The sequence below is a fragment of the Clarias gariepinus genome, chromosome 24 (genome assembly GCF_024256425.1).
Source record: "Clarias gariepinus isolate MV-2021 ecotype Netherlands chromosome 24, CGAR_prim_01v2, whole genome shotgun sequence".
Lineage (NCBI taxonomy): Eukaryota > Metazoa > Chordata > Actinopteri > Siluriformes > Clariidae > Clarias > Clarias gariepinus.
In genome coordinates, this window is record NC_071123.1 from 25,325,001 (window position 1) to 25,350,392 (window position 25,392).

The 25,392-nt window shown below is 41.2% G+C and overlaps 1 protein-coding gene across 1 annotated transcript in view; it reads right to left on the reverse strand.

Moving 5' to 3' along the window:
- ar (androgen receptor) overlaps positions 1–25,392 on the reverse strand; it is a 112,252-nt gene that overhangs the window by 59,864 nt on the left and 26,996 nt on the right. Inside the window, exon 3 of the mRNA XM_053484933.1 lies at positions 23,293–23,409. Within this exon, the coding sequence (XP_053340908.1) occupies positions 23,293–23,409 (117 nt within the window). The remainder of the gene's footprint in view (positions 1–23,292; positions 23,410–25,392) is intronic.

Consider the following 25,392-nt stretch of genomic DNA (forward strand, 5'->3'; position numbering starts at 1 on the left):
GTGACCGATATCTCATTCAGCCACACTCAAGACAAAATGAGAAAGCCCCGCCTCTTACCCTGACATCATGAGTACTGAACACACTGACTGACTCTGAGTACAGATTGACTCTGGCGCCAATTCTGCAGAGCTTCATTTGGATGGGGGTGAGGTCAAAACGCTACCCCCCTGCACAGGACCACTAAACGACTAGAAAGTCTCCTTCTCCCATAGTTCTTTTCCTTAGCTGGATGCAGAGGCATGATTCAGCATACTGCCCAGGGGCACACGGTGGTAGTACCCACTCCCCTGCCCCCGGAGATTTATTGGCCCACCTGTTTCCCCCAACATCATTTGTCAGTTGTACTCAACCTAACAATGCAAGCCATGATTGGATCAGAGCGCCGTCACTCACTGCTTGATCTGCGAAGGACCGCAAATATTTAAAACGGAGGAGAGAGATGTACAGCACGACTCAACCATGACACGTCACACTGTGCATGGTGTGTTTACAGTGTAACCTTTTAATATCGCCTTGATAGCATCCTTGTTTGTTTTGTTTTCACGTGACTGATCAAGACTGACCGGCAGACTGCTGAATAAAGATGATTTACTGTAGCAGTAGTGCTCATAATTTTACTGCATAAATAGTAAAAAGATAAATGTTACTTTATCAGTTGATTTTATAAATAACTGAACAAAAATATTTTACCAAAAATACAAAATAATATTTAGGCTCTTGTGACAGTGCCCGATTTAACACATTGCTGGAGATTATGCTCAATGTTTTCTAAGCCTGTATGTATTTCTAATTTAATCTGATTTCCCATGATCACCAAACCCCAAGCCCACCATGTACCCCCACTTACAAAATCATAGAATTGCCCCTGATACTTCCACAGCCACTGTCAGAGATCTTCACAACTATCTGCAGCCATGAAATCCCAATACAAGTAAACATTCCCTGGAATATTTACCTTAGCTAAGCAAAAGCCTTTCCCTTCCAACCAAACAGCCCTCAAGATCCTACCCTCCATCTCAGGAAGAGGCCAGAGCCATGGAGGAGATTTCAGGGATACACACACTCCTCCACCTCTCCAGCTTCTGCAAGGTTCTTTTTGATGGAAAATAAAGACCTTGTATGGATTACTCTAGCTGAACCCATGCCATTGTGAGGTTATCCTTTGCCATTGATTCCTGCTCTCTTTGAGCAGCTACACAAAGCTTAACCTGATTTGTGTACTTGGGAGGGGACAAGTAAAAGATGGCATTTAGTCTCTGGCCCTTAACCCTGAGATGCCGTAGGGTTCCGACATAAAACACTGGGAGGGTTTTCAGCGCATAGACAACATTCAGATCTACTCCCCAGATCTTTTCACCCATGTCTGTCATGTCAAGATGGTTTTAGTTTACAGAGGCAGTAAAATGTGGAGGCCCAGATGGCGTCATAATGAACCAGGGTTTGTGGTAAGAGTTTGTGCTCGTACTATTTTTAAGAAAGTGCAAAGCCAAATTTTGCTGGCGCTCATCCCAATCCATGGGTTTAGCGGGACTGGGGCTTCACTATCCTCCCTGTTACAAAACAATGCTGAACAGCTGACCTGGCATCCAGCCACTGCCCAGAACCCCGGGAAGCAAAATGAGGCTCCCATCTGTTAACACCCTGACCCAACAAAGAGTGGACTGTAGAGGTCAATGCTCCTGAAATCTCTTGTCTAGAACGTCCTTTCCAACAGCCACAGGGAGAAACCTTGCACCCGATGCTGATTTTCACCTGGAAGCTGTTCCTGGATTAAAAAACAAGAAACGCGGTAAAGCTGGCCCTGTACCGATGGCGGCACTGGATGAGAACGAGTACCTGTTTCTGATATACACCAATCACAAGAACCTTAAAGTAGCTGAGACTCCACCGGAATAAATGATGCCCACTTATAATTTCCCGGTTCTGACATATGGACGCTCACACGGTCACGTCCACCTGACTCCGGACTGCACGCTTGAACTGTTAATCACAGGTTAATCACATACAGGTTGTCTAGGCTGCACATTGTGTTTTATTTGTCCCAGTCAGTACCAAAGTGTTTAATCATGATTGTCCGGAGGGTTTTGATCCTGTGCCTGTCCGCCAGACTCTCGCCTCACCCCGCTGACTGTCCATCACCATGTCTCTGATTATTGACTGCTGTCTTTGATTTCATTATTTTTCCTATAATAAACCCCGTTAAACTGCATTCATGTCCTCCGGCACAATTCCTGAGAACGTATTTATATTAATTTTATTCATTTATTTTATTTTCCAAAATATCAACAGATTAGAGATCCCGAGCGTTTCACTGCGCTGTTACGTGTTGTGAGTTAAAATCTTCCCTATGTGCAAACTGTTTGAGGAGAATCTCAGCTTATTTCTAGACTTCATTTGTATCCTTATCATTAAATATCCTGGTTCTACTAGCGGATCATTTGGTTTCATTTAAAAATAAACACTTTTTTTTTATATGTAAAACATTTGGAAGATGTTTTCAGAAATGGGATTCACAGCTGTGCTGCGGTGTTTTTAGTGCTCCTGGTTCTCCTCACTTTGGAACTAAAACTTGTGTGTTAAAAGCATGGAGTTTCACGGCGTTGCTGCAGCTGCTGCTGCATTTCGTGTACTTTGGAGTTTGCACCTCGAACCCTTTATAAAAAAAAAAAATTGAGCAAAAAAACATATCATTGTAGTCGAGAGAAAAGTCGAGGACAAACTGTAACTAAATAACCTCAAACACATCATTTATTAACAAAATACCATCTCTCTCACACACACACACACACACACACACACACACTAAAATAATGTTTCCTTCTGTTTATTTCTTTTAATTACAGGAACACGTAATAATAATAATTACACAAGAAAATGTTCAAATGAACTAAAATTCAACAACAAATTGGTTCCCGTTTACACACACGCGTACATACACGATGTATTATTATGGGTAGAAAAAGGTCTGAGGTGTGTGTGGGGTGTCGTGTTTGTGATTTGTTGCGTAAATTCTGCCACATGCAAAATAAACTGCAAAGGGAGTATTATGTAAATGAGGTGTTTTAGAATAAACAAATTACTCTCAACGAGTTCCGATATTAAAGCTGACTTTCCACCACAAAGTGGAATGATAACGCACTGGTGGTGTGTGTGTGTGTGTGTGTGTGTGTGTGTGTGTGTGTGTGTAAGTGTGTGAGTATGCACGTACGTGTGGATGCGTTATTTTCACAAACCACTTCTCCGAATTAGAAACTAAATACAACAGTGGATGGATTAGAGGAATTCTATGTACAACTAACTAAGACACACACACACACACACACACGTACAGTTAGCTATGGCGAACACACACTGATAGATTTCACTCCACGTTCGTGACCCGAAGGCAATCTCCAATCTCACGGGGCGAAAAGTGAAGGATGAAAAAACAAGCTGAGAGATTATGAAAGGAAGGGGGCGGAGTCTCCATACAGTACATCGCTACAACATCAAAGAGTTATGAGTTTAAATGCCTGTGCAGCTGCTTGTATCTGAGCAGTAATCCTGAGGAAGGGATTTTCCACTAAGACTGGTCGATATTACCCGCAAAAAGGTTCTTAAAGACTCTAAACGAGGCATGAAGCACGTCACATCATATCAAATGACATCATATAACTATTTTTTTTTCCAAAAGTAAACAAAAATGAGCTCATGCAAATGACATCTTCGATGAGGTTAATTTACACACAGTCTCAATGTAGATCTTCGTGAAACTTCTGGATTTGCCTTGACTCCGCCCACTCATTTACACCCTGCAGAAACATCTTCAACAATGAACAATGTCAAGTTTCTCACAGACTTTTATTGTAGACTTTCTTGTTTGTTTAATGTAGTCTTGAGGAATAGTTCTCCAGGGTTCCTGTACCCGAGCAGTTCCAAAGGAACGGTGACCTATGAATCATCTACTCTAACTTCAGTCCTGACCCAGTGAGAAACAGGTGCAGATCCTGACAGATGATCAGGCTGGTGATTAGTATACTGCTGATGCTGAGGGCTTGGAACAGACGAGATGAGGTCGTGCTGAGGTTGTTACATAAACAACATAAGCTTTGCACAGTACTGTATCAATCTATCTGTCACTGCGTGTAAAATAATCGAGACATCGATCCAGGTGGCACTTAAACGATCTGACCTCCAGTCTGGACTAACTGCTGCAGGCTGCTATTGCTGCTAATCTGCGTGGAAATAAAATCACTAAGTACTAGCAATAAGAGACGAAACTGTTCCAGTTCCCTGTAGAGAAACAAATCCAGTACAAATGAGCTCCCAGACCGACAAGAGGATTTATTGTGATGTTCTGAAGCGGATAGTTACAACTCGCCACCTGGAGATAAAAAGACAGCGCTGTGAATCGAGGCTCCTGTACACCACGCGTTACGGATTCTTACAAGAACTAGCTGGAGCGGAGTTGAAGTTCACAATCCAGGATTCTGCAGCACCGCACGTACATATGTGTCATAAATCATCCGGGTGCTAAAACTATTGAGTGCACCCACAGCCGGCTGCTCTCTGCTCTTTCTCAGATGTTTCACGCTGCCATTCGAGCGCAGGGTTTCATGTGAAGCGGTCTAGGTTCTTCTGGCACTCCTACAGAGGTGTTAGCTTACTGTAGATAGATTTTGAGTTGGCCATTTCCATCTCGGAGAACATTGTTACAGCTCAGATTACAAAATGTATTTTTAATCTAGAAAACGTTTTAGACGTGCGTTTCTCTCGACCGTGTGAGGGAGGGATGCTCGAGCGGAGTCGCTGAAAAGGCGCTGCTTCTCGAGGCGTAAGGAGTGGTTTAGAGATTCGCTGGAGGAAATGTAAATGAATAGGGCGAAGTTTCAGAAGGAACACTTGTTTGCGTAAATCATCGGGATTGGAATCACGTCTCTTTAACTAAATCACGCACTCCATTGTATTTTGCCGTGCTCAGACTTTTTACAGGCTGTCTAATGTCTAATATACATTAAAAATAAATAAACAAATATTTATTAGTTTCGATTAAACATGTAGATTGTTAGATTGCTGTAATAATTCCGGCTTGTTGTATTTATGATGTTTTTTTTACTCGCTGTAGAACGGTAGAATAAATGTTTTATTCATAACTATCATAATTAGCAGAAACAATTCATAACATGCAAGATATAGTTGAAATGTTCATTTGCATTTAGCAGTTCATCATTAAATGAAAAACCTTTTTTGTTCTTGTCATTAAACTGTTCTAACACTTACCATTTCCATTCAGACTTACTGTAAGTGTAGATTTATTATCAGCCAAAACATAAGACATTTAAAACAGAGAGTCTGTGTGCCAAAAAAGCCACTTCTAAAGTTTATGCAACATGGAAGTGATCTCGATTCCCTAAACATGTCACGTTGCTAAATTCAGCCGTTATGGAGAGATGATTTTATATGAGCCCCAAACATGGCCATTTTTCAGCGTTATACTGTCTCGCTTCTAATAATAATAATTTAATATACAAATTATTCCTATTTATTTTTGACTATTTATAATAAAATTAGTGTCAGCTTTTAAAAACATATGAGCTGTAAAAATTCATGTTTAAACTAAAGCATTCTGGACAAAATTAAGGAGCCCCTAAACCAAAAAAAAAAAAAAACTGTAGTGTCCATATTAAAAAATTACACTTTTTCAGGTTTAACTCGGCTAAATTGGCAGAGTTTCATCTGAGTGACAGTTTAGATCATTGAAAAATTTGAATTCAAAGTTACGGACACTACATGACATTACAAATGTGTTTCTTTTTATCTGATAATAAAAATATAAATGTGTATAGGTATTTATAAAAAACATTAAACATGGAGAGGGTAAAAAGAAGCAATTAATGGTTATGTAAAATGGTGTTAAACTGTAAGTTCACTTTCTCATCTTGGTGAGATAAAAGCACTTTAATATTGAAATTCAAACTGACGTAATTAGGAAATGCAATAAGAAGCAGATTAACTCGACAGCCTAAAAACTCAAATAATACTAATTGTTTTGATTTTTTCATTTTTTTTCACGCTTCCCCAGACTGCATGTTTTCGCAGTTTTGTGCTCTGCCTAGGAATATTATGACTACTCTCTGTGAAGAGAGATTACCACAGAGCATTATGGGATAACAGGACAGGAAACTTCCTCCTGATGGAGACAGATAACATCCCGTCATGGCCAGAGCTGCAGATAATCCCTACCTTACACACGTGGCTGAACAGTTCACGTTTCCATCACCGTGGGATAATGACTAAATTACAAGTTCCCGAATAAGAAACGATCGTATTTCACACATTGCTTATCCGCACTGAATGTGTATCTAGACCTGAATAAAGCTTTGAAGATTTGAAGATCATCTACTGCTTGCCAACTAGCATCAATTGCACTCGTATAAGAAACCCAGCGAGTGCACACCCGGTGCAAACAGTGCACCATCCTGTCACAACATCAAATGCATTACCTCACGTCTCTGCCGGGCTTCATGCCAGAAATTTCCTGAAGAAAGTCAACATTGTCACAAGATTTAAAAACAACAACCTCTTTATAGTTCAAGTAATTTTGCTATTAATTTTTGCTTTTTATCTTTACCGTTAATAATTGCATTTTACAGTTTTTCTTGGACCTGGCCCAAGTTTCTTGATGTTCAAATTTGTTTTTTAATACTACAACAAAGCAACATTCGGCTTAGATGTTTGATGTTACCACCTTTGATGACAGTTCGCTTCTCTTGCAGCACACACTGTCAGAGGCCATGCTGTTGGGTCATGGGAGGACGGGGCCAGGGAGCGGTATTCTCCCTCTGTAGTGCCGTTTAATGAAGTGACATCGGGGACATGGTTTTTCAGGAGCATAGTGTGCTGTACCACCCTTGGCAAGCTGCCTATGTGAGGGACTGTTAATGTTAACTGGGGTTCAAACAAGGAACCATCCAGAACCTGGAAGAAACAAACTTACTAACTTCCTGTAATATCGCCGAAGTTGTCTTGTTGCTCACACCAAGACAAGGAACTGTTACAAGAACCTGGTCCAAACATCAAACAGAAATGGTCACTTTCTACCTTTTTTTACAAAGCCGGCTTAAAATCAGGATCCTACTAAAACAAATTTCTTTCAGAACCCTTTTGGCTGTCGATACAAACCAGTATGGTTCTCACATGTTATTCAGAACCTGATTCAAAACTAGTGTTCTGAATTGTGTCCCAAACAGGACGTCCAGCAGTGTCTGAGAATCTGGTCCAAATCCTGTAAAGAGAGCAACAGCAGGATTAAACCTGCCAACAATCTTTTAATTCTCCAATAAATATTGAAAGCATCACCGCTCTAAGCCTGGTCCAAAAGTTTTAATGCATCACTCAGGACCTGAACCGCAGACTTTCTGTAGTCTTATCCCCAAACAGGGCTGAACACAGCAACCCCTTTAAAACACAGTCAAGGTTTGAACTACACTGGACAGAAAATTCTGGTTTCCAAAAAAGTGATTCTCAGGAAGCTCTAACAAGTAAATCTTCTTGTACAACATATTTTGCACCAAAGAGTCTGAATCCATGTGAAATAGATTCTTTTGGTTTTGGTTAATTTTTGGTGTGGTTTTCAACTTCACATCATTAAATTAAAAAAAGCACATAAGACTGAAGATGTTCTCGTGATCACCTTTCCTCCATTGGTCAGAAACAAAACTTTACCAAATACAGTGCATAAAAAAAAGACTAAATCAGCCAAGCTTGAAGAACCTGGTGTTTTACTAAATAAATCATTAGCTACTTATATAAAGAAGAGTTTACAACATTTACTGTGACCCATCAGGTGCTGTTTTATTGGTTAGAAACACATGGCATTTCAGCAGTACTACAACTCTGCCCTTTGGCATGAGACCAACACTCGCAGTGTGATCCTTGCATGTTCCCTTGCTCCTGTCCCTTAGAGCCCAGTCTAAATCATCTCATCTTCTAAATTGGACAGGAGCAAATTTATTAAAACAAACTATTTCAAAAACTCTTTCAATACCCCAGTACTCGAACCAGAGGAACTTCAGTGCATGCTTCAGCTGTATGTTGGAACCAGCTCACAATTTTACTTCTACAAAAGCAAAATTCAAGATTCTTACATATTCTTGCATGTTTCTTATTCAACAAACCTTTCAGAACCTGATCCAAAACTTAAATTCTTCAGATCCCAATGAACTCTGGAACCTTGTTACTGATCCCAACACATTGGTGGTTGAGTCAAAAATGATCCGCACTCTGGTTATCTTAAATATCTTATCAGCAAGTCTTATTCAAGGCTTTTGCAGATGTCCAAACTGAATGTGGAGCGATACTCTAAGAAAGATAAAAGTTTCTTAAAGAGAATCATTACTGGTTAAGAGACACGGATTCATCACTACGAGTCTGAGAGTAAACGGCAGAGCATAGAATGGAAACATCCTCAATCACTGATCGAGAAACCAATGACTGCAGTTTTCTGGGATTCTCAAAGGCCAGTATTGGAACATTATCAGGAAAAAGGTTCAACAATCAATAGTGCTCATTACAGTGAAGAGCTGTATCAAAGAGCTGAAGCCTAAACTTCAGATTTAACTCCAAGGACTGCTATCTGAGGGCATCGTGATCTCATACACTTCTTCCCACACGCTCAACACTCAAAAACTTGGCTTTAAGGTGTTAAAGAATCCTCCCTATCCTGATCTCGCTCCGTCAGACTTTCACCTGTTTGCTCCCCTGAAGGTATACCCCATGAGGACCAAGATTCACTTCTGATGAAGAAGTGAAGACAGCGGTGCATTCATAGCTCTCAGCCTGAAACGTTTTTGTAATAAGGAAATATGACAGCTTGTTGACAGATGGACAAATTATATTAAAAAGCGGTTAATAATTGCGTCGAAAGATTCATAATTAATAATAACATTGGTGATTATGTCGAAAAATTATGCATTTGTGTTTTCTAAAAGTAAATTATAATAAATTAACAGCCAGAGTGCAGATAATTTTTGACTCACCCTCGTATTTCCAGAGAGTTGGAAGGAAATATAAACACTATGCATCTTTATCAAGACAGGTTACATGCCATATGTATTATGCACATTTCATACTACAGCAGGAGTTCTGGACTGTGATTATTTGCCAGGTATTGATTAATAGTGCAGCTTTATAGTAACACACCCGATCTGTTATAGATACATGAGGTGTGCAATTTTATGCATCATGAGGAATAAGCATGGTTCTGCGATGATGGCGACATGCGACTTACTACTTTCATGTTCTCAACAATACACCAAGCATGGCTGTTCGCTTCAAAGCACACGTCTAAATATCAAAGCTTGAGGCGTTTTGGCGCACGTGTTTCAGATGGAACCTGAGACGGTACATAAATTATAGACCTAAAATCAACCACACACAGAAGTCAGAAATGTAATAGTTTAGAATAACATTACATAATGTAGCACTGCATTCCTCTGGGTTCTCGGGTTTCCTCCTACTGTTCAAAGCGCACAACAACAACTAGAAGAACTCATGCCAGGAGGGAGTACAGCTCCGCTAAATTACAATCCCGTCAGCTTGAATGAGTGTATGAGTGTATTTAAAAAGAAATCTTTAAAAGAAACTTTAGCTAAATGTATATATTTTTGTAAACCACGCTGCTGACCTTTGACCTTAGCCTAACGTGATTTGTCTAACTTTACTGTGTCATTTGAGCTTGTTTGGTCGCAATGCTAATCCTATTAAGAAACTTCCTTCAGCAACTGTTCGGTACCGTTACCTACCCAAGGAACCTCTGAGAAACCCATTTGTTTTTTCTTCTTAAACACCTACTAAAAGAAAAACTGCAAAACTACACAATGTTCTGCCTATTCAAAACAATTCCTTGAAAAACCATGTCTTTTCCCCCATCAGGAGTGTGCAAAATCTAAAAAACATAAAATGGTTCCTTTCACCACTGTAATGGTTGTGAGCTAAACGCCTTCACTAAGCTTGACCTATTTCCCAAGCTCTCAACATTTAGAGTTTGGGGTGTGAAGTTTAGGGTATAGGATGTAGACTTTAGCGTGTAAAGTTTAGGGTTTAAAATTTAGCGTATAGAGCATTAAGGGCATAGGGTTTAACATATAGGGTGTATCCTTTAAATCTTAGGGTGTATGGTGCAGGGTTTAGAGTTTAGGGTGTAGGGTTTACTATGTAGGGTTTGGGATGTTGGGTTTGAATATAGGGCTTGGAGATTAGGTTCTAGGGGTAGCTAAGTGGTTAAGGTGTTGGACTACTGATTGGTGTTTAAGAAAGAAAAATGGTTACTTAGAGGTTCTTTGCGTAGGTAACAGTTACCAGGAAAACTACACGAAGAACCAAGCTAATTGCATACCCAGGCACTCTTCCTTATTAACTAATTGTCTAGGAATACATAAATTACTATGTTATGAACTGGGATTAATTGATGTGCTGCTTTAGCGATTAGACTGGAAAATCACTGATCAGAAGGTCCCAGGTTCAAACCCCAGCAACACCAACTTGCAACTGTTAGGCCCTTAACTCTTAACTGCTCATGTGTGTAATAAGATAAATCAATGTAAGTCACTCTGGATCAGGTTGTTTGCCAAATGCCATAAATGTGAGAGTTTAAGGTTTAGGATGTAGAGTTAAAATCAAGAATTTCGACCATAAGGGTTAGAGCTTAAGGTGTAGAGTTTAGACGTTAGGGTTTATGTTTTAGAGATTAGAATGTAGGTTTTAGAGATTAGGGTGCAGAGTTAATGGATATGGCGTCTAGGGTTTAGAGTTGAATTAGTAGTACATGTAGATTGTAGAATTTAGGGTGTATAATTAAGGCTGTAGGGTGTAGAGTTTAGGATTTAAAGTTTAAGGTTAAATGTTTAAGGTGCAGTATTAAGAGTTTGTGTTGATGGTTTATAGTGTAGGGTTTAAGGGATTAGAGTTTAGGGAGTAGGGTTTAGAGTCGGTTTAACTCATTTACCAATTAATTAACTTCCTTCATTATACGACAGTTTCTCACTGATACGAACACTGTGTTTCATTCCTCTGACACTGCAGCAGCTTCGTAATGATGACATTATTAACTGATGGCTGTAATTACGTACATTTAATGAGATCGTTCTAGATGTCGGAAAACATTGTCTCTCATCACCCCAAAAGCAACAACTAATTTTAGTCTCACATTCTGCTCGTGTTCTGGCACACAGAGGTGCGTATGTGTTTCAGTGTCCATTTATATCCCGGCCCTTTGCTTTCTGAAGTGTGTGTGTGTGTGCGTGTGTGTGTGTGTGTGTGTGTGTGTGTGTGTGTGTGTGAGAGAGTTCGAGCCATAGCGCTTAACTAACTGTCTACTGACCAACACCTCAGCAGCCAGCTGCGTCTCCTATTTTGTCTCAGTGGACATTCAGTCTTTCCCAGCCATGCGATGTGTTCATGTTTGTGTGCTTTTAGCAATGTTAGCATAGTTATTTGCTGTAATCGTTATTGTCCACATGCTAAACAAATCATTAGCCATTCTTTCCAGGCCCTGCGGCGTTTCCGCTGTGGGCTTGGGGTCGGTTCGGTGTATCAGTGTCCACACCGCAGTACTTAGCTCTTTTCTATTCAGGTTTGTTTGTATAGCGCTTTCAGCACCGGACATTGTGACAAAGCAGCTGTACAGAAGCTGCTTATTCAGCTGCAAACCACTGGCTTATATTAATGCGCTCGGTTTTAATGTGGCTTATAGCTGCTATAATAGAAAAAAAAAATCCGAACTAATGCTACAACCACAGTATATAACTATAAAAATAAAAATTATACAAGAATTCCATAAACTCACACACTGCTACACTTCCTGCCCTCCTTGTGTGTCCAACTTTTCTTTCTTTGAAGTTACAAAAAAGGAAAAAAAAGTAGTAGCCTTCTCATTATAAAATGAAAAATCCATTACATATCTTCACTACATGTAATTTCCACCCTAATCCACATTTTATGACTTGCCGCACAGCAATTTGCTTGAATTTCTGCAAATCTTCCATCAATTTTATTTTTTAAAAAGAAAAATGCATAAAAGAAATAATCTGCAGTACCAGTCTTGATCGTCAAAAAAGCATGGTGTCCAGGAGATATTAAATAACCCAAACGTGCCTGAGTAATATCACTACCATCAAGAAAATTGGAGCCCAAATGATCTGTTAGCTTCAGCGCCAAATCTGCCAGGATGTATTTCACATCATTATACATCGTCAGAAAAAGAAGGAATGCGGTGATAACTTCACATGCCGTGTGGAGCTGCATGGCCATTAAACACTGTAATAAACTGTCTGAGGCAGCGCCGCCACCGCCGTCGTCACAGGCGAGACGCCGCGGCTATTATAACATCTAAGGAAGGAAGAAGAAACCAGGAGCTCACGTTTGAGGAAAACTAGATGACAAGGCTTCCTACATTCCTGCCACATCTCTGTCCGTGTCAGACGGCCAATCCAGCACGTATGATTTCACCCAATTCTCCATCATCAGCTCTTCCACTCCTTTCGTCCTCACCTCATCTACAGTCCTGCCGTGTTCCTTCCCGAAGGTCTGTCTCTCACCTCTGCCTTCCATGAAAACCCGACAGACAACACAAACAACTTGAGAGATCTGTGCGTCTCTAAGGTGCTACAGGATCCTGCTAATTTAAACGTGTGCAGTCTTCGGACACGGAAGCAGTGAAGCTCAAGATGTGAACTGGCCTTTCAATGATCTGCGTATTTAAATTCAATTGTTATATACGAGTTGTTTTTGATTTGATATTTCAGCTTTTGACTTACTATCTTGTTATTCACGGTCTATCTCATTACTTGGACTACTTAATGCGTGTTTTTAACTTGCTAGCTTATTAGCTTGACCACTACATTGTTTTAACCTACAATCATATAGTTTTGTCTTCTAAATCGCCATTTTTACTTCATATATCATCATTTTCTTTACTAAACTATTCTTTTGACTCATTTTGTTACTACATTTATATTTTGAGTTCAATGTTCTTATTTCGACTCAACTGCCTCATTATTCTGATTATCTCATCATTTTTACTTACTGCCTTATGCTTAGACTGACTATCTCATTAATTCGACGTATTAACTCGTTATTTGGTAGCTATCTTGCTATCTCATTATTTTCACTTACTAAGTCAGTATGGTAAGTTACACTATCAGTAGTTTGCTGCTACACCATTAGTTTGACTCAGTATCTCATTATTTGGGCACTATGTCAAAATTCTTGTCTTATTTTTGCCAATTTTTCCCCTACATTACGCTATGACAGATGATCTCATTATTTTGACTTTCTATGACATAATTTTTCACTTTTTAAACTAATTTCATTATTTTGATGTTCTGTCTCATGATTCAGAATGACTATCTCTATATAATTGACTAATTATCTCATTATTTGGCTACTAGGGCATTATTTTTATCTTTTTGACCATTTCTACTTAACAATCATTATCTTAAATGACTATTTCATGCCATAACTCATTATCATGTTATTTAGCTACTATCGCATTATCTAACCCACTGCCTCATTATTTTAACTTATTATCTTACTACTTTCACTTGGCGAGTTTTTTATTCATTTGACTTACTGTCTCATTATTTAGAAACTACCATCTCAGTATTTTGACTAATGTTGCTGAAATAACAACTTGTTAAATAAAAAGAAACTTCACCTGGCAGTACAGGGCTTCTGTAATCACTTGGGTCACTTGGGTTAAGTTTGTAATAGATATCAATCTCCTGTACTCACACGGAATGTTCTGATACCAACACCTGATAGCAGGTGGTACTCTGTGATGCAATACTAGCGTGCGCTGTTGTGCCAGTGAATGAATTACCTGAAATCACAAGTGATCCAGACAATATTTTCTTTTTTGTTTTCAATTTCTAGAAGTTCTACAGAGCTAACCTCGTAGGCTGCAGAGATAGCTTCAACTAGCTTCAGACAGAAAGATCGTATGGTTGGTTGTAGAGATCTTTAGAGCTTTACAACACCTCTTTCTTTTCACTTGTATCTATAAAATCGCTGGTGATGAATTAGAGCTATGCAGACGACACATTAATCATTGCTGTGGCGGATTTATCATACAGAACATCAGCGAGAATTTGTTCTACTGTCAACTCCTCAGTGCACAAACTCCAATCTGATCTTCACTTCATTCTTTATACCAAAAATACCTCTGGAGCTCCGGTATATCATTTAGGAATGTGTGTGAGGTCACTACCAGGGTGCCGGATTAGCGTGAAGCTCCCTGAAAATTTTTTATCCTTTACAATTGCTTCGAAATGCAGCTGCAAAACATACAGGTTTATTATGGATAAAAGAAAGAAACAAAAAGAGAGAGCGAGAAAGAGAGAAGGAGAGAGAGAGAGAGCTTTTAAAAAGAATCAAAGCAATAGTGTGTCATCGGCATACAGAATTTAAGTGGTGCTTCTTCTACACGCCATGAAATACAAACCTACAGAAATCCATCTGATTTAAATGAACTGAGCTTCTTTAACAGATTTGCTTTAATTAACAAGATAAAATTAGGTTGCGTATTTAAATATGAAGCCATATCCTCTGGGTGGACGGATGGATGGATAGATAGATGGATAACAACAACAACACAGAATATTCTAAAGGAACTCTGGGAGGAACCGGCATTCACCCAGGAGCGAGGAGGAACACGCGTCTCGACACTGGAACAGGGGATTACAGCCAGATCACATGACTTTCCTGGCAGCTTAAACTTACTAACATACTCCCTGCACCAGGACGGAATTATACACACGTCTAAAGTTAGAGAGAGAGAGAGAGAGAGAGAGAGAGACAAAAAGAGAGAAAGAGACAGAGAGACAGAGAGAGAGAAAGAGACAGAAAGAGGAAGAGAGACAGAGAGACAGAGGGAGAGAGAGGAAGAGAATGTGTTAAAACAGTCATGCCAGGAAAGAACACTTTAAATATCAACTTCAGAAAGAGACAGAGACTTGGAGAGCATGAGACAGGAAAAGAGTGAGACATGGAGAGGCAGTAAGATGTAAATTTAGTGAGACAGGGACGAGGTGAGACATGGAGGGAAAGAAAAAACGCATGGACAGAATCAAATGGGAAAGGAGTGAGACAAATTGAGTGAGGTGTGTAGAAAAATGAAAAGAATTAGATATTGAAAGAGTGAGATGGTGTGTGTGTGTATGTGTGTGAGAGAAAGAGAGGGAGAGAGAGAGGGAGAGAGACAGCGAGCAGTAAAATATTGGATGTGAAGGTGTTGCGGGTAACAGATATTATCTCTCATTCAGTGTAATGACACGCTTACACACACACACATACTGCTGCTAACACAGTGTGTTAACCATTTAACCCTCACACACACACACACACACACACCCTACAATCACCCTCAGTCTGTTCCACTCCCTGAAACTGTCGGAACTCATTTCAGAGATTTAACTGCATTCTGATTTTTATCTTATTTCTACACTTAGAGGCAAAAAACACGACCTGCTGAGGCAAGACTCGATTTAAATACTGTTCCTCACACACTCTTACTGTTCCTCACACACTCTTACTGTTCCTCACACACTCTTACTGTTCCTCACACACTCTTACTGTTCCTCACACTCTTACTGTTCCTCACACTCTTACTGTTCCTCACACACTCTTACTGTTCCTCACACACTCTCACTGTTCCTCACACACTTTTACTGTTCCTCACACTCTTACTGTTCCTCACACTCTTACTGTTCCTCACACTTTTACTGTTCCTCACACTCTCACTGTTCCTCACACTTTTACTGTTTCTCACACTCTTACTGTTCCTCACACACTCTTACTGTTCCTCACACACTCTTACTGTTCCTTACACTTTTACTGTTCCTCACACTTTTACTGTTCCTCACACTCTTACTGTTCCTCACACACTCTTACTGTTCCTCACAATTTTACTGTTCCTCACACACTCTTACTGTTCCTCACACACGTTTACTGTTTCTCACACACTCTTACTGTTCCTCACACACTCTCACTGTTCCTCACACTTTTACTGTTCCTCACACTCTTACTGTTCCTCACACTTTTACTGTTCCTCACACACTCTTACTGTTCCTCACACACTCTTACTGTTCCTCACACACTCTTACTGTTCCTCACACTTTTACTGTTCCTCACACTCTTACTGTTCCTCACACACTCTTACTGTTCCTCACACTTTTACTGTTCCTCACACTCTTACTGTTCCTCATACACTCGTACTGTTCCTCACACTCTTACTGTTACTCACACACTCTTACTGTAACTCACACACTCTTACTGTTCCTCACACTTTTACTGTTCCTCACACTCTTACTGTTCCTCACACTCTTACTGTTCCTCACACACTCTCACTGTTCCTCACACTTTTACTGTTCCTCACACTCTTACTGTTCCTCACACACTCTTACTGTTCCTCACACACTCTTACTGTTCCTCACACACTCTTACTGTTCCTCACACTCTTACTGTTCCTCACACACTCTTACTGTTCCTCACACACTCTTACTGTTCCTCACACACTCTTACTGTTCCTCACACTTTTACTGTTCCTCACACTCTTACTGTTCCTCACACTTTTACTGTTCCTCACACACTCTTACTGTTCCTCACACTTTTACTGTTCCTCACACACTCTTACTGTTCCTCACACACTCTTACTGTTCCTCACACACTCTTACTGTTCCTCACACACTCTCACTGTTCCTCACACTTTTACTGTTCCTCACACTCTTACTGTTCCTCACACTTTTACTGTTCCTCACACACTCTTACTGTTCCTCACACACTCTTACTGTTCCTCACACTTTTACTGTTCCTCACACTCTTACTGTTCCTCACACACTCTTACTGTTCCTCACACACTCTTACTGTTCCTCACACTTTTACTGTTCCTCACACTTTTACTGTTCCTCACACACTTTTACTGTTCCTCACACTCTTACTGTTCCTCACACACTCTTACTGTTCCTCACACTTTTACTGTTCCTCACACACTCTTACTGTTCCTCACACACTCTTACTGTTCCTCACACTTTTACTGTTCCTCACACACTCTTACTGTTCCTCACACACTCTTACTGTTCCTCACACTTTTACTGTTCCTCACACACTTTTACTGTTCCTCACACTCTTACTGTTCCTCACACTCTTACTGTTCCTCACACACTTTTACTGTTCCTCACACTCTTACTGTTCCTCACACACTCTTACTGTTCCTTACACTTTTACTGTTCCTCACACTCTTACTGTTCCTCACACACTCTTACTGTTCCTCACACTCCTCACACACTCTTACTGTTCCTCACACACTCTTACTGTTCCTCACACACTCTCACTGTTCCTCACACTTTTACTGTTTCTCACACTCTTACTGTTCCTCACACACTCTTACTGTTCCTCACACACTCTTACTGTTCCTCACACTCTTACTGTTCCTTACACACTCTTACTGTTCCTCACACACTCTTACTGTTCCTCGCACACTTTTACTGTTCCTCACACTCTTACTGTTCCTCACACACTCGTACTGTTCCTCACACACTCTTACTGTTCCTCACACACTCTTACTCTTCCTCACACACTCTCACTGTTCCTCACACTTTTACTGTTCTTCACACACTCTTACTGTTCCTCACACACTCTTACTGTTCCTCACACACTCTTACTGTTTCTCACACATTCTTACTGTTCCTCACACACTCTTACTGTTCCTCACACACTCCTACTATTCCTCACACACTCTTACTGTTCCTCACACACTCTTACTGTTCCTCACACTCCTCACACATTCTTACTGTTCCTCACACACTCTTACTGTTGCTCACACACTCCTACTGTTCCTCACACACTCTTACTGTTCCTCACACACTCTTACTGTTCCTCACACATTCTTACTGTACCTCACACACTCTTACTGTTCCTCACACACTCCTACTGTTCCTCACACACTCTTACTGTTCCTCACACATTCTTACTGTTCCTCACACACTCTTACTGTTCCTCACACACTCCTACTGTTCCTCACACACTCTCACTGTTCCTCACACACTCTTACTGTTCCTCACACACTCCTACTGTTCCTCACACACTCTTACTGTTCCTCACACATTCTTACTGTTCCTCACACACTCTTACTGTTCCTCACACACTCCTACTGTTCCTCACACACTCTCACTGTTCCTCACACACTCTTACTGTTCCTCACACTCCTCACACATTCTTACTGTTCCTCACACACTCTTACTGTTCCTCACACACTCCTACTGTTCCTCACACACTCTTACTGTTCCTCACACATTCTTACTGTTCCTCACACACTCTTACTGTTCCTCACACACTCTTACTGTTCCTCACACTCCTCACGCATTCTTACTGTTCCTCACACACTCTCACTGTTCCTCACACACTCTTACTGTTCCTCACACTCCTCACGCATTCTTACTGTTCCTCACACACTCTTACAGTTCCTCACACACTCTTACTGTTCCTCACACACTCTTACTGTTCCTCACACACTCCTACTGTTCCTCACACACTCTTACTGTTCCTCACACTCCTCACACATTCTTACTGTTCCTCACACACTCTTACTGTTGCTCACACACTCTTACTGTTCCTCACACACTCTTACTGTTGCTCACACACTCTTACTGTTGCTCACACTCCTCACACACTCTTACTGTTCCTCACACACTCTTACTGTTGCTCACACACTCTCACTGTTCCTCACACACTCTTACTGTTGCTCACACACTCTTACTGTTCCTCACACTCCTCACACACTCTTACTGTTCCTCACACTCTTACTGTTCTTCACACACTCTTACTGTACCTCACACACTCTTACTGTTCCTCACACTCCTCACACATTCTTACTGTTCCTCACACACTCCTACTGTTCCTCACACACTCTCACTGTTCCTCACACTCCTCACACACTCTTACTGTTCCTCACACACTCTCACTGTTCCTCACACACTCTTACTGTTCCTCACACACTCTTACTGTTCCTCACACACTCTTACTGTTGCTCACACTCCTCACACACTCTTACTGTTCCTCACACACTCTTACTGTTGCTCACACACTCTTACTGTTGCTCACACACTCTCACTGTTCCTCACACTCCTCACACACTCTTACTGTTCCTCACACTCCTCACACACTCTCACTGTTCCTCACACTCCTCACACACTCTTACTGTTCCTCACACTCCTCACACACTCTTACTGTTCCTCACACTCCTCACACACTCTTACTGTTCCTCACACTCTTACTGTTCCTCACACACTCTTACTGTTCCTCACACACTCTCACTGTTCCTCACACACTCTTACTGTTCCTCACACACTCTTACTGTTCCTCACACACTCTTACTGTTCCTCACACTCCTTACACATTCTTACTGTTCCTCACACACTCTTACTGTTCCTCACACACTCTCACTGTTCCTCACACTCCTCACACACTCTTACTGTTCCTCACACACTCTCACTGTTCCTCACACACTCTTACTGTTCCTCACACACTCTTACTGTTCCTCACACACTTACTGTTCCTCACACTCCTCACACACTCCTACTGTTCCTCTCACACTCTTACTGTTGCTCACACACTCTCACTGTTCCTCACACTCCTCACACACTCTTACTGTTCCTCACACTCCTCACACACTCTCACTGTTCCTCACACTCCTCACACACTCTTACTGTTCCTCACACTCCTCACACACTCTCACTGTTCCTCACACTCCTCACACACTCTCACTGTTCCTCACACTCTTACTGTTCCTCACACACTCTCACTGTTCCTCACACACTCTCACTGTTCCTCACACTCTCACTGTTCCTCACACACTCTTACTGTTCCTCACACACTCTTACTGTTCCTCACACTCCTCACACACTCTTACTGTTCCTCACACACTCTTACTGTTCCTCACACACTCTTACTGTTCCTCACACTCTCACTGTTCCTCACACACTCTCACTGTTCCTCACACACTCTCACTGTTCCTCACACACTCTTACTGTTCCTCACACACTCTTACTGTTCCTCACACTCCTCACGCATTCTTACTGTTCCTCACACACTCTTACTGTTCCTCACACACTCTTACTGTTCCTCACACACTTACTGTTCCTCACACTCCTCACACACTCTTACTGTTTCTCACACACTCTTACTGTTGCTCACACACTCTTACTGTTCCTCACACTCCTCACACACTTTTACTGTTCCTCACACTCCTCACACACTCTCACTGTTCCTTACACTTCTCACACACTCTTACTGTTCCTCACACTCTTACTGTTCCTCACACTCTTACTGTTCCTCACACACTCTTACTGTTCCTCACACACTCTTACTGTTCCTCACACACTCTCACTGTTCCTCACACACTCTCACTGTTCCTCACACACTCTCACTGTTCCTCACACACTCTCTCACTGTTTCTCACACACTCTTACTGTTCCTCACACACTCTCACTGTTCCTCACACACTCTCACTGTTCCGCACACACTCTCACTGTTCCTCACACACTCTCTCACTGTTTCTCACACACTCTTACTGTTCCTTACACACTCTTACTGTTCCTCACACTCCTTACACTCCTAGTGTTCCTCACACTCTTACATTTGCCATGCTCCTCACATTTCTCAAACTTCTCATGTCTGACACTTCTCATGTTTCTCATGCTTTTCACGTTTCTGATGTTCCTGATGTTTCTCACGTTTCTCACACGTCTTATGTTTCTTATGTTTCTCATGTTTCTAATGTTGCTCTCATTTCTCATATTTCTCACACAACTCATGTTTCTCACACTTTTCACTATTCTCATGTTTCTAATGTTACTTACACTTTTCCACACTCCTCAGGTTTGTCACACTTTTGACGTTTTTCCTATTTTTCACACTTTTTCACGTTTCTCATGCTTCTACATGCAACTACAGCAGCGGCTCCGAATTAAAGCCTCATTTATTGCAATGTTTGTGTAAACATTTATACATGACATATTATAATTAATCAGTACATTAAATTCTATCTAAAAACGATTTAATGTTTTTAAGCAGAATTTTCTAAAAGATATTATATACCGTATATATGAAACGTGCTCTTCATAGGGCTTTGCCCTGACACCCTCCTGTGCACTGTGTAGCCTTTATAACACTCTCATTCATGCCTTTAACTAAACTTAACAAAGTGAATGGGGTGTGTTTAATGAAGCACAAATTCAAACAAATAAAACAAAGCAGGTTAGTGTGTGTGTGTGTGTGTGTGAACTCTGGAGCAAGAGAGATGCATACTGAATATACACTGTCTTACTAAAGACTGATAAGTGAAAGTGGAATTGTGTTCAAGTGCTTCAAGGAAACCGTAACGGGGAATGGGGGGCACAAGTTTTGCACCAACCTCAGGTTGGACGTTAAATCATTAAGCATATAATTTTCCTAACAGGAGTCCAGCACGTGAGATGTCTTTCTCTCTATCTCCGTTTCCTTCGGGGCTAGTTCGTGTTCTCGATTCTGATAGCTTGAGAGCTAAAGTAGCAAATCATAGGCTGAGATTTCATTATGATGTGTTATTGTTGCTATGGCAACAGCTTATTCACAGCGGATGTGGAGTTTTCTTAAAGTAAGGAGTCTCTAGTGTCAGCATTAGAGACAGACTCGCTCCGTTCAGGTAAAACTAAGGCGTGATTATAAAGAGATCAAAGCCAGCTGTTTAAAGAAGAAGAAACATAATTATTTAAGGATGATTATAAATGTTTTGATTTTAATGAATAATCAACAAATGAAATGCTTGCTCTTACATGAAACCCCAGTGTGTTGCTTAAATTCCTCTAACAGCACACCCTCAAGTGTTCTTATGTCTTTTCATCTTTCCCGCTCTGTATTATTGTCTTTGATCTTCTCTTTGATGTGGTGTCAGAGATATCATCCTGCCCTGGTTTAATAAAGCACCGCATAAACTCACAAGTGTGTTCACCCTCGGTCACGCCCACCCCTTCACCACCCCGTGCCACACCCCACTAACCCCGCCCCCCGGGACCTCTCCCCATCACTGATTCCTGTTCCTCTGGTTCCCTCACTGATTCTTTAGACCTTCTGCTCCAGGTTAGGTTCCTTTCTCTGATATGAGACCTGTTTCTGCTTGTGACAGGTGAACATGAGATAATCTTTGAGTACACACTTCACACCTGCAACTATAGTACACACACACATGCACAAATACACATACACACGAACACAGAGAAAGAGAGAGAGAGAAAGCGCTAATAGCTGAGTTGGTGTCAGGACATATCTAATGGCAGACAATAGACAAAAGAGTCTCGCTAGAGAGCAAGGACTGACGATTAATAAGCTTTCTGGGACACACACACACACACACACACACACACACAGACACCTGTTGTACCATATGCATCTTGTAAAACATCACAGCATCACATCTGTGCCTCCATGTGGGACTGTCAGTACTGAGCGTGTCACAGCACCACAAAACATTCATCTCTATCACATGCTGTATCACATGTGTACAACTCCCGCAGTGAGTGTCTCGGGGTACCGTTGCGTCCCCGCGGGAAGCCTTAGCGATTTTCTTTCTCAATGTGGGAGTTACAATTGCACAATTATCTGAATTTTCTGATTTATATATATATATGTACGTATTATGGATGATTAAAACCACTTCTAAAAGAACAATGTTGAAAAATGAAAAGGTAAAAGAAAGGAAAGAAGACTAAACAAAATACAAAAATACTCTCAAAAAATACTACTACATATACAGTAGTACTGCTTTACTACTTGAAATAGTTTTTTTTTTGTAATTTGTAGATAAACAAGTGAGAATGAAACTGGAACGTTCTAAGAAATGGAAGAACAATATCACCTCTGTGTGTGTGTGTGTGTGTGTGTGTGTGTGTGTGTGTGTGTGTGTGTAATAACCGCTTCACGCCCGTGAAAGTTATCTCTTCACATGTTACTGACTTCACAAGTAATATCACTACGGGCACATACACACACACACAGACACACACACACACACACACACACATGCACGTTTGTTGGTACCCAAAAACCAGGTCAGTGTTGGACTGTCACGCAAATAACCACACACACACGCATTTGTTGTCACACTTTTTTCTAAATCATACCCTGAGTACACCCCAGTCTCTGTGTCCCATCACTTAAACCCAAACACCAATCAGACAGCAGCGTCCGCACAGACAGACACGCCCACCCCGTGAGTACGATACCTCCCAGAGTCATCCCCGCCTCGAAGCACTTCTTCAGCCGACAAGACGGACAGTTCTTCCTCCTCAGCTTATCGATGGTGCAGTCGTTCCTGCTCGCACACAGATACTTCTGCTTCCCTGAGAGGTAGACAGACGGAGGTGAAGACAGACAGATGGGGAAACAGACAGACGGACAGGCAGGCAGACACATGAGGGGACCGACAGACAGACAGGGAGTCAGGCAGACAGGCAAACAGACAGGTAGACAGATAGATGGGTAGACAGGCAGGCAGACAGGTTGGGAGATATACAGACAGACAGATGGACAGACAGGCAGACAGATTGAGGGACAGACAAACACAAAGACAGACAGGGAAACCATTAATGTTTTTAAATGTCTTAACATATATTTTCTTAAAAGAATGTCTGGGTGATTCATGACGTACCATCATGTGATTTATTTTACAGACTCTAATCAGTCTTCATGTTAAAATGTCATCAATCATCAGGCATTAAATAAACATGTATTTTATCGCTTTAATCATGTGACTGTACTGGCAGCGTAAACTGACACTGACACCGGGTGTCTTTATCTGATTATGAGCTGAAACGCATCAGGAGGTCGTTACACCTGTTTTGTTTGTACTGTGTGTGAGCGGTGAGATGTTTCAGTTCCACTGCCAGGAGATTTCATGTTCTTCTAGAACTAATCGCTTAAAATGAGCCGCAGTATCAGTCTGGACGTCGCTCTCTGGTCTCCACAACCACTCTTTTCTCACATGATCTTTTATAGCGGATGTTCTGGTATGGCACTGGGAGACACACACACACACACACACACACACAAGCTGAGACCACACACAGCGTGGGTGCTACAGCCAGCTTCTCCTTCAAGCTCTACATTCAAGGTCTAAAGCAATCAGAGTGAGTCTAATGGAGGCCAGAGAGCCTGCTGCAGCGTAACCACACACACACACACACACACACACTCTCAAACAAAATGCAGACAGACAGACCTGTCTCACTCTCAAACAAAATAGAGACAGACAGACCTGTCTCACTCTCAAACACAACGCAGACAGAAAGATCTGTCAACAATCTGTTTGAGAGTAAGACAGGTCCATTAGTCAGCGATGTGTTTGAGAGTGAGACAGGTCTGTCTGTGCTCTGTTTGAGAGTGAGACAGGTCTGTTTGTCAGCAATATATTTAAAAGTGAGACAAGTCTGTCTGTCAGTGCTGAGTTTGAGGGTGAGACATTTTTGTTTGTCAGCGATCTGCTTGAGAGTGAGACAGGCTGGTCAGGAAGTCCACTTCATTACAGACTAAGGTAAGGTCCTCATACTCCATATATATTTGGACGGCTTCCTTGCTGCTCTCACTGCACCCCCTGCCTGCTGGTTTAGGGGTCGGGCTGTCAGAGAAGACAATTCTCAGTTTTGGCTTTAAACCAAGCCTACGCCTTTACATTCAGAGAAACAGCTGCGGTTCTGCTGACTTGACAAAACAAATGGATTAGAAACCTGACCTTATTCCGACATTCTGGTCCGAGTCCATAAAGAACAGCACTTTAGCAAAAATGGAGCTGCCACAAGCGACCTGCCAGGTAAATCATTTCCACTCGGGTGATGAGGTTGAGAAGTACTGGTGTTGAAGTACAGTACTGGTGTAAAGTTAAGGCTGAAGCTGGTGATTATGTGGTTAGGGTAAAGGTTGCTCAGGGTGAGGTTAGTGATTATGACATTATGTTAGTGAAGATGAGGTTGAGATAAAGGTTACTCAGTGTAGGGGTATTGGTTATGAGGTTAGGGTAAAGGTTACTTACAGTGAGGTTGGTGATTATTAGGTTAAGGTAAAGGTTACTCAGGGTGAAGATAGTGGTTATGGAGTTGGAGTAGGGTTACTCGGGTTGTGGTTACTAAAGATAAGGTTGAGGTAAAGGTTAATCAGAGTGACTTAGTAAAATAGTTATTATAAAGTTGGGATAAAAGTTAGTCAGGGTGACTTAAGTGAAGTTGACATTGATGCTACTCAGTTTACTATTAAAGATACTGGGGTTAAAGTAATGATAATAAAGCTACCTAATTTCAGGCAAAGTTACAGTTAAGCATAAGGCTAGTGAT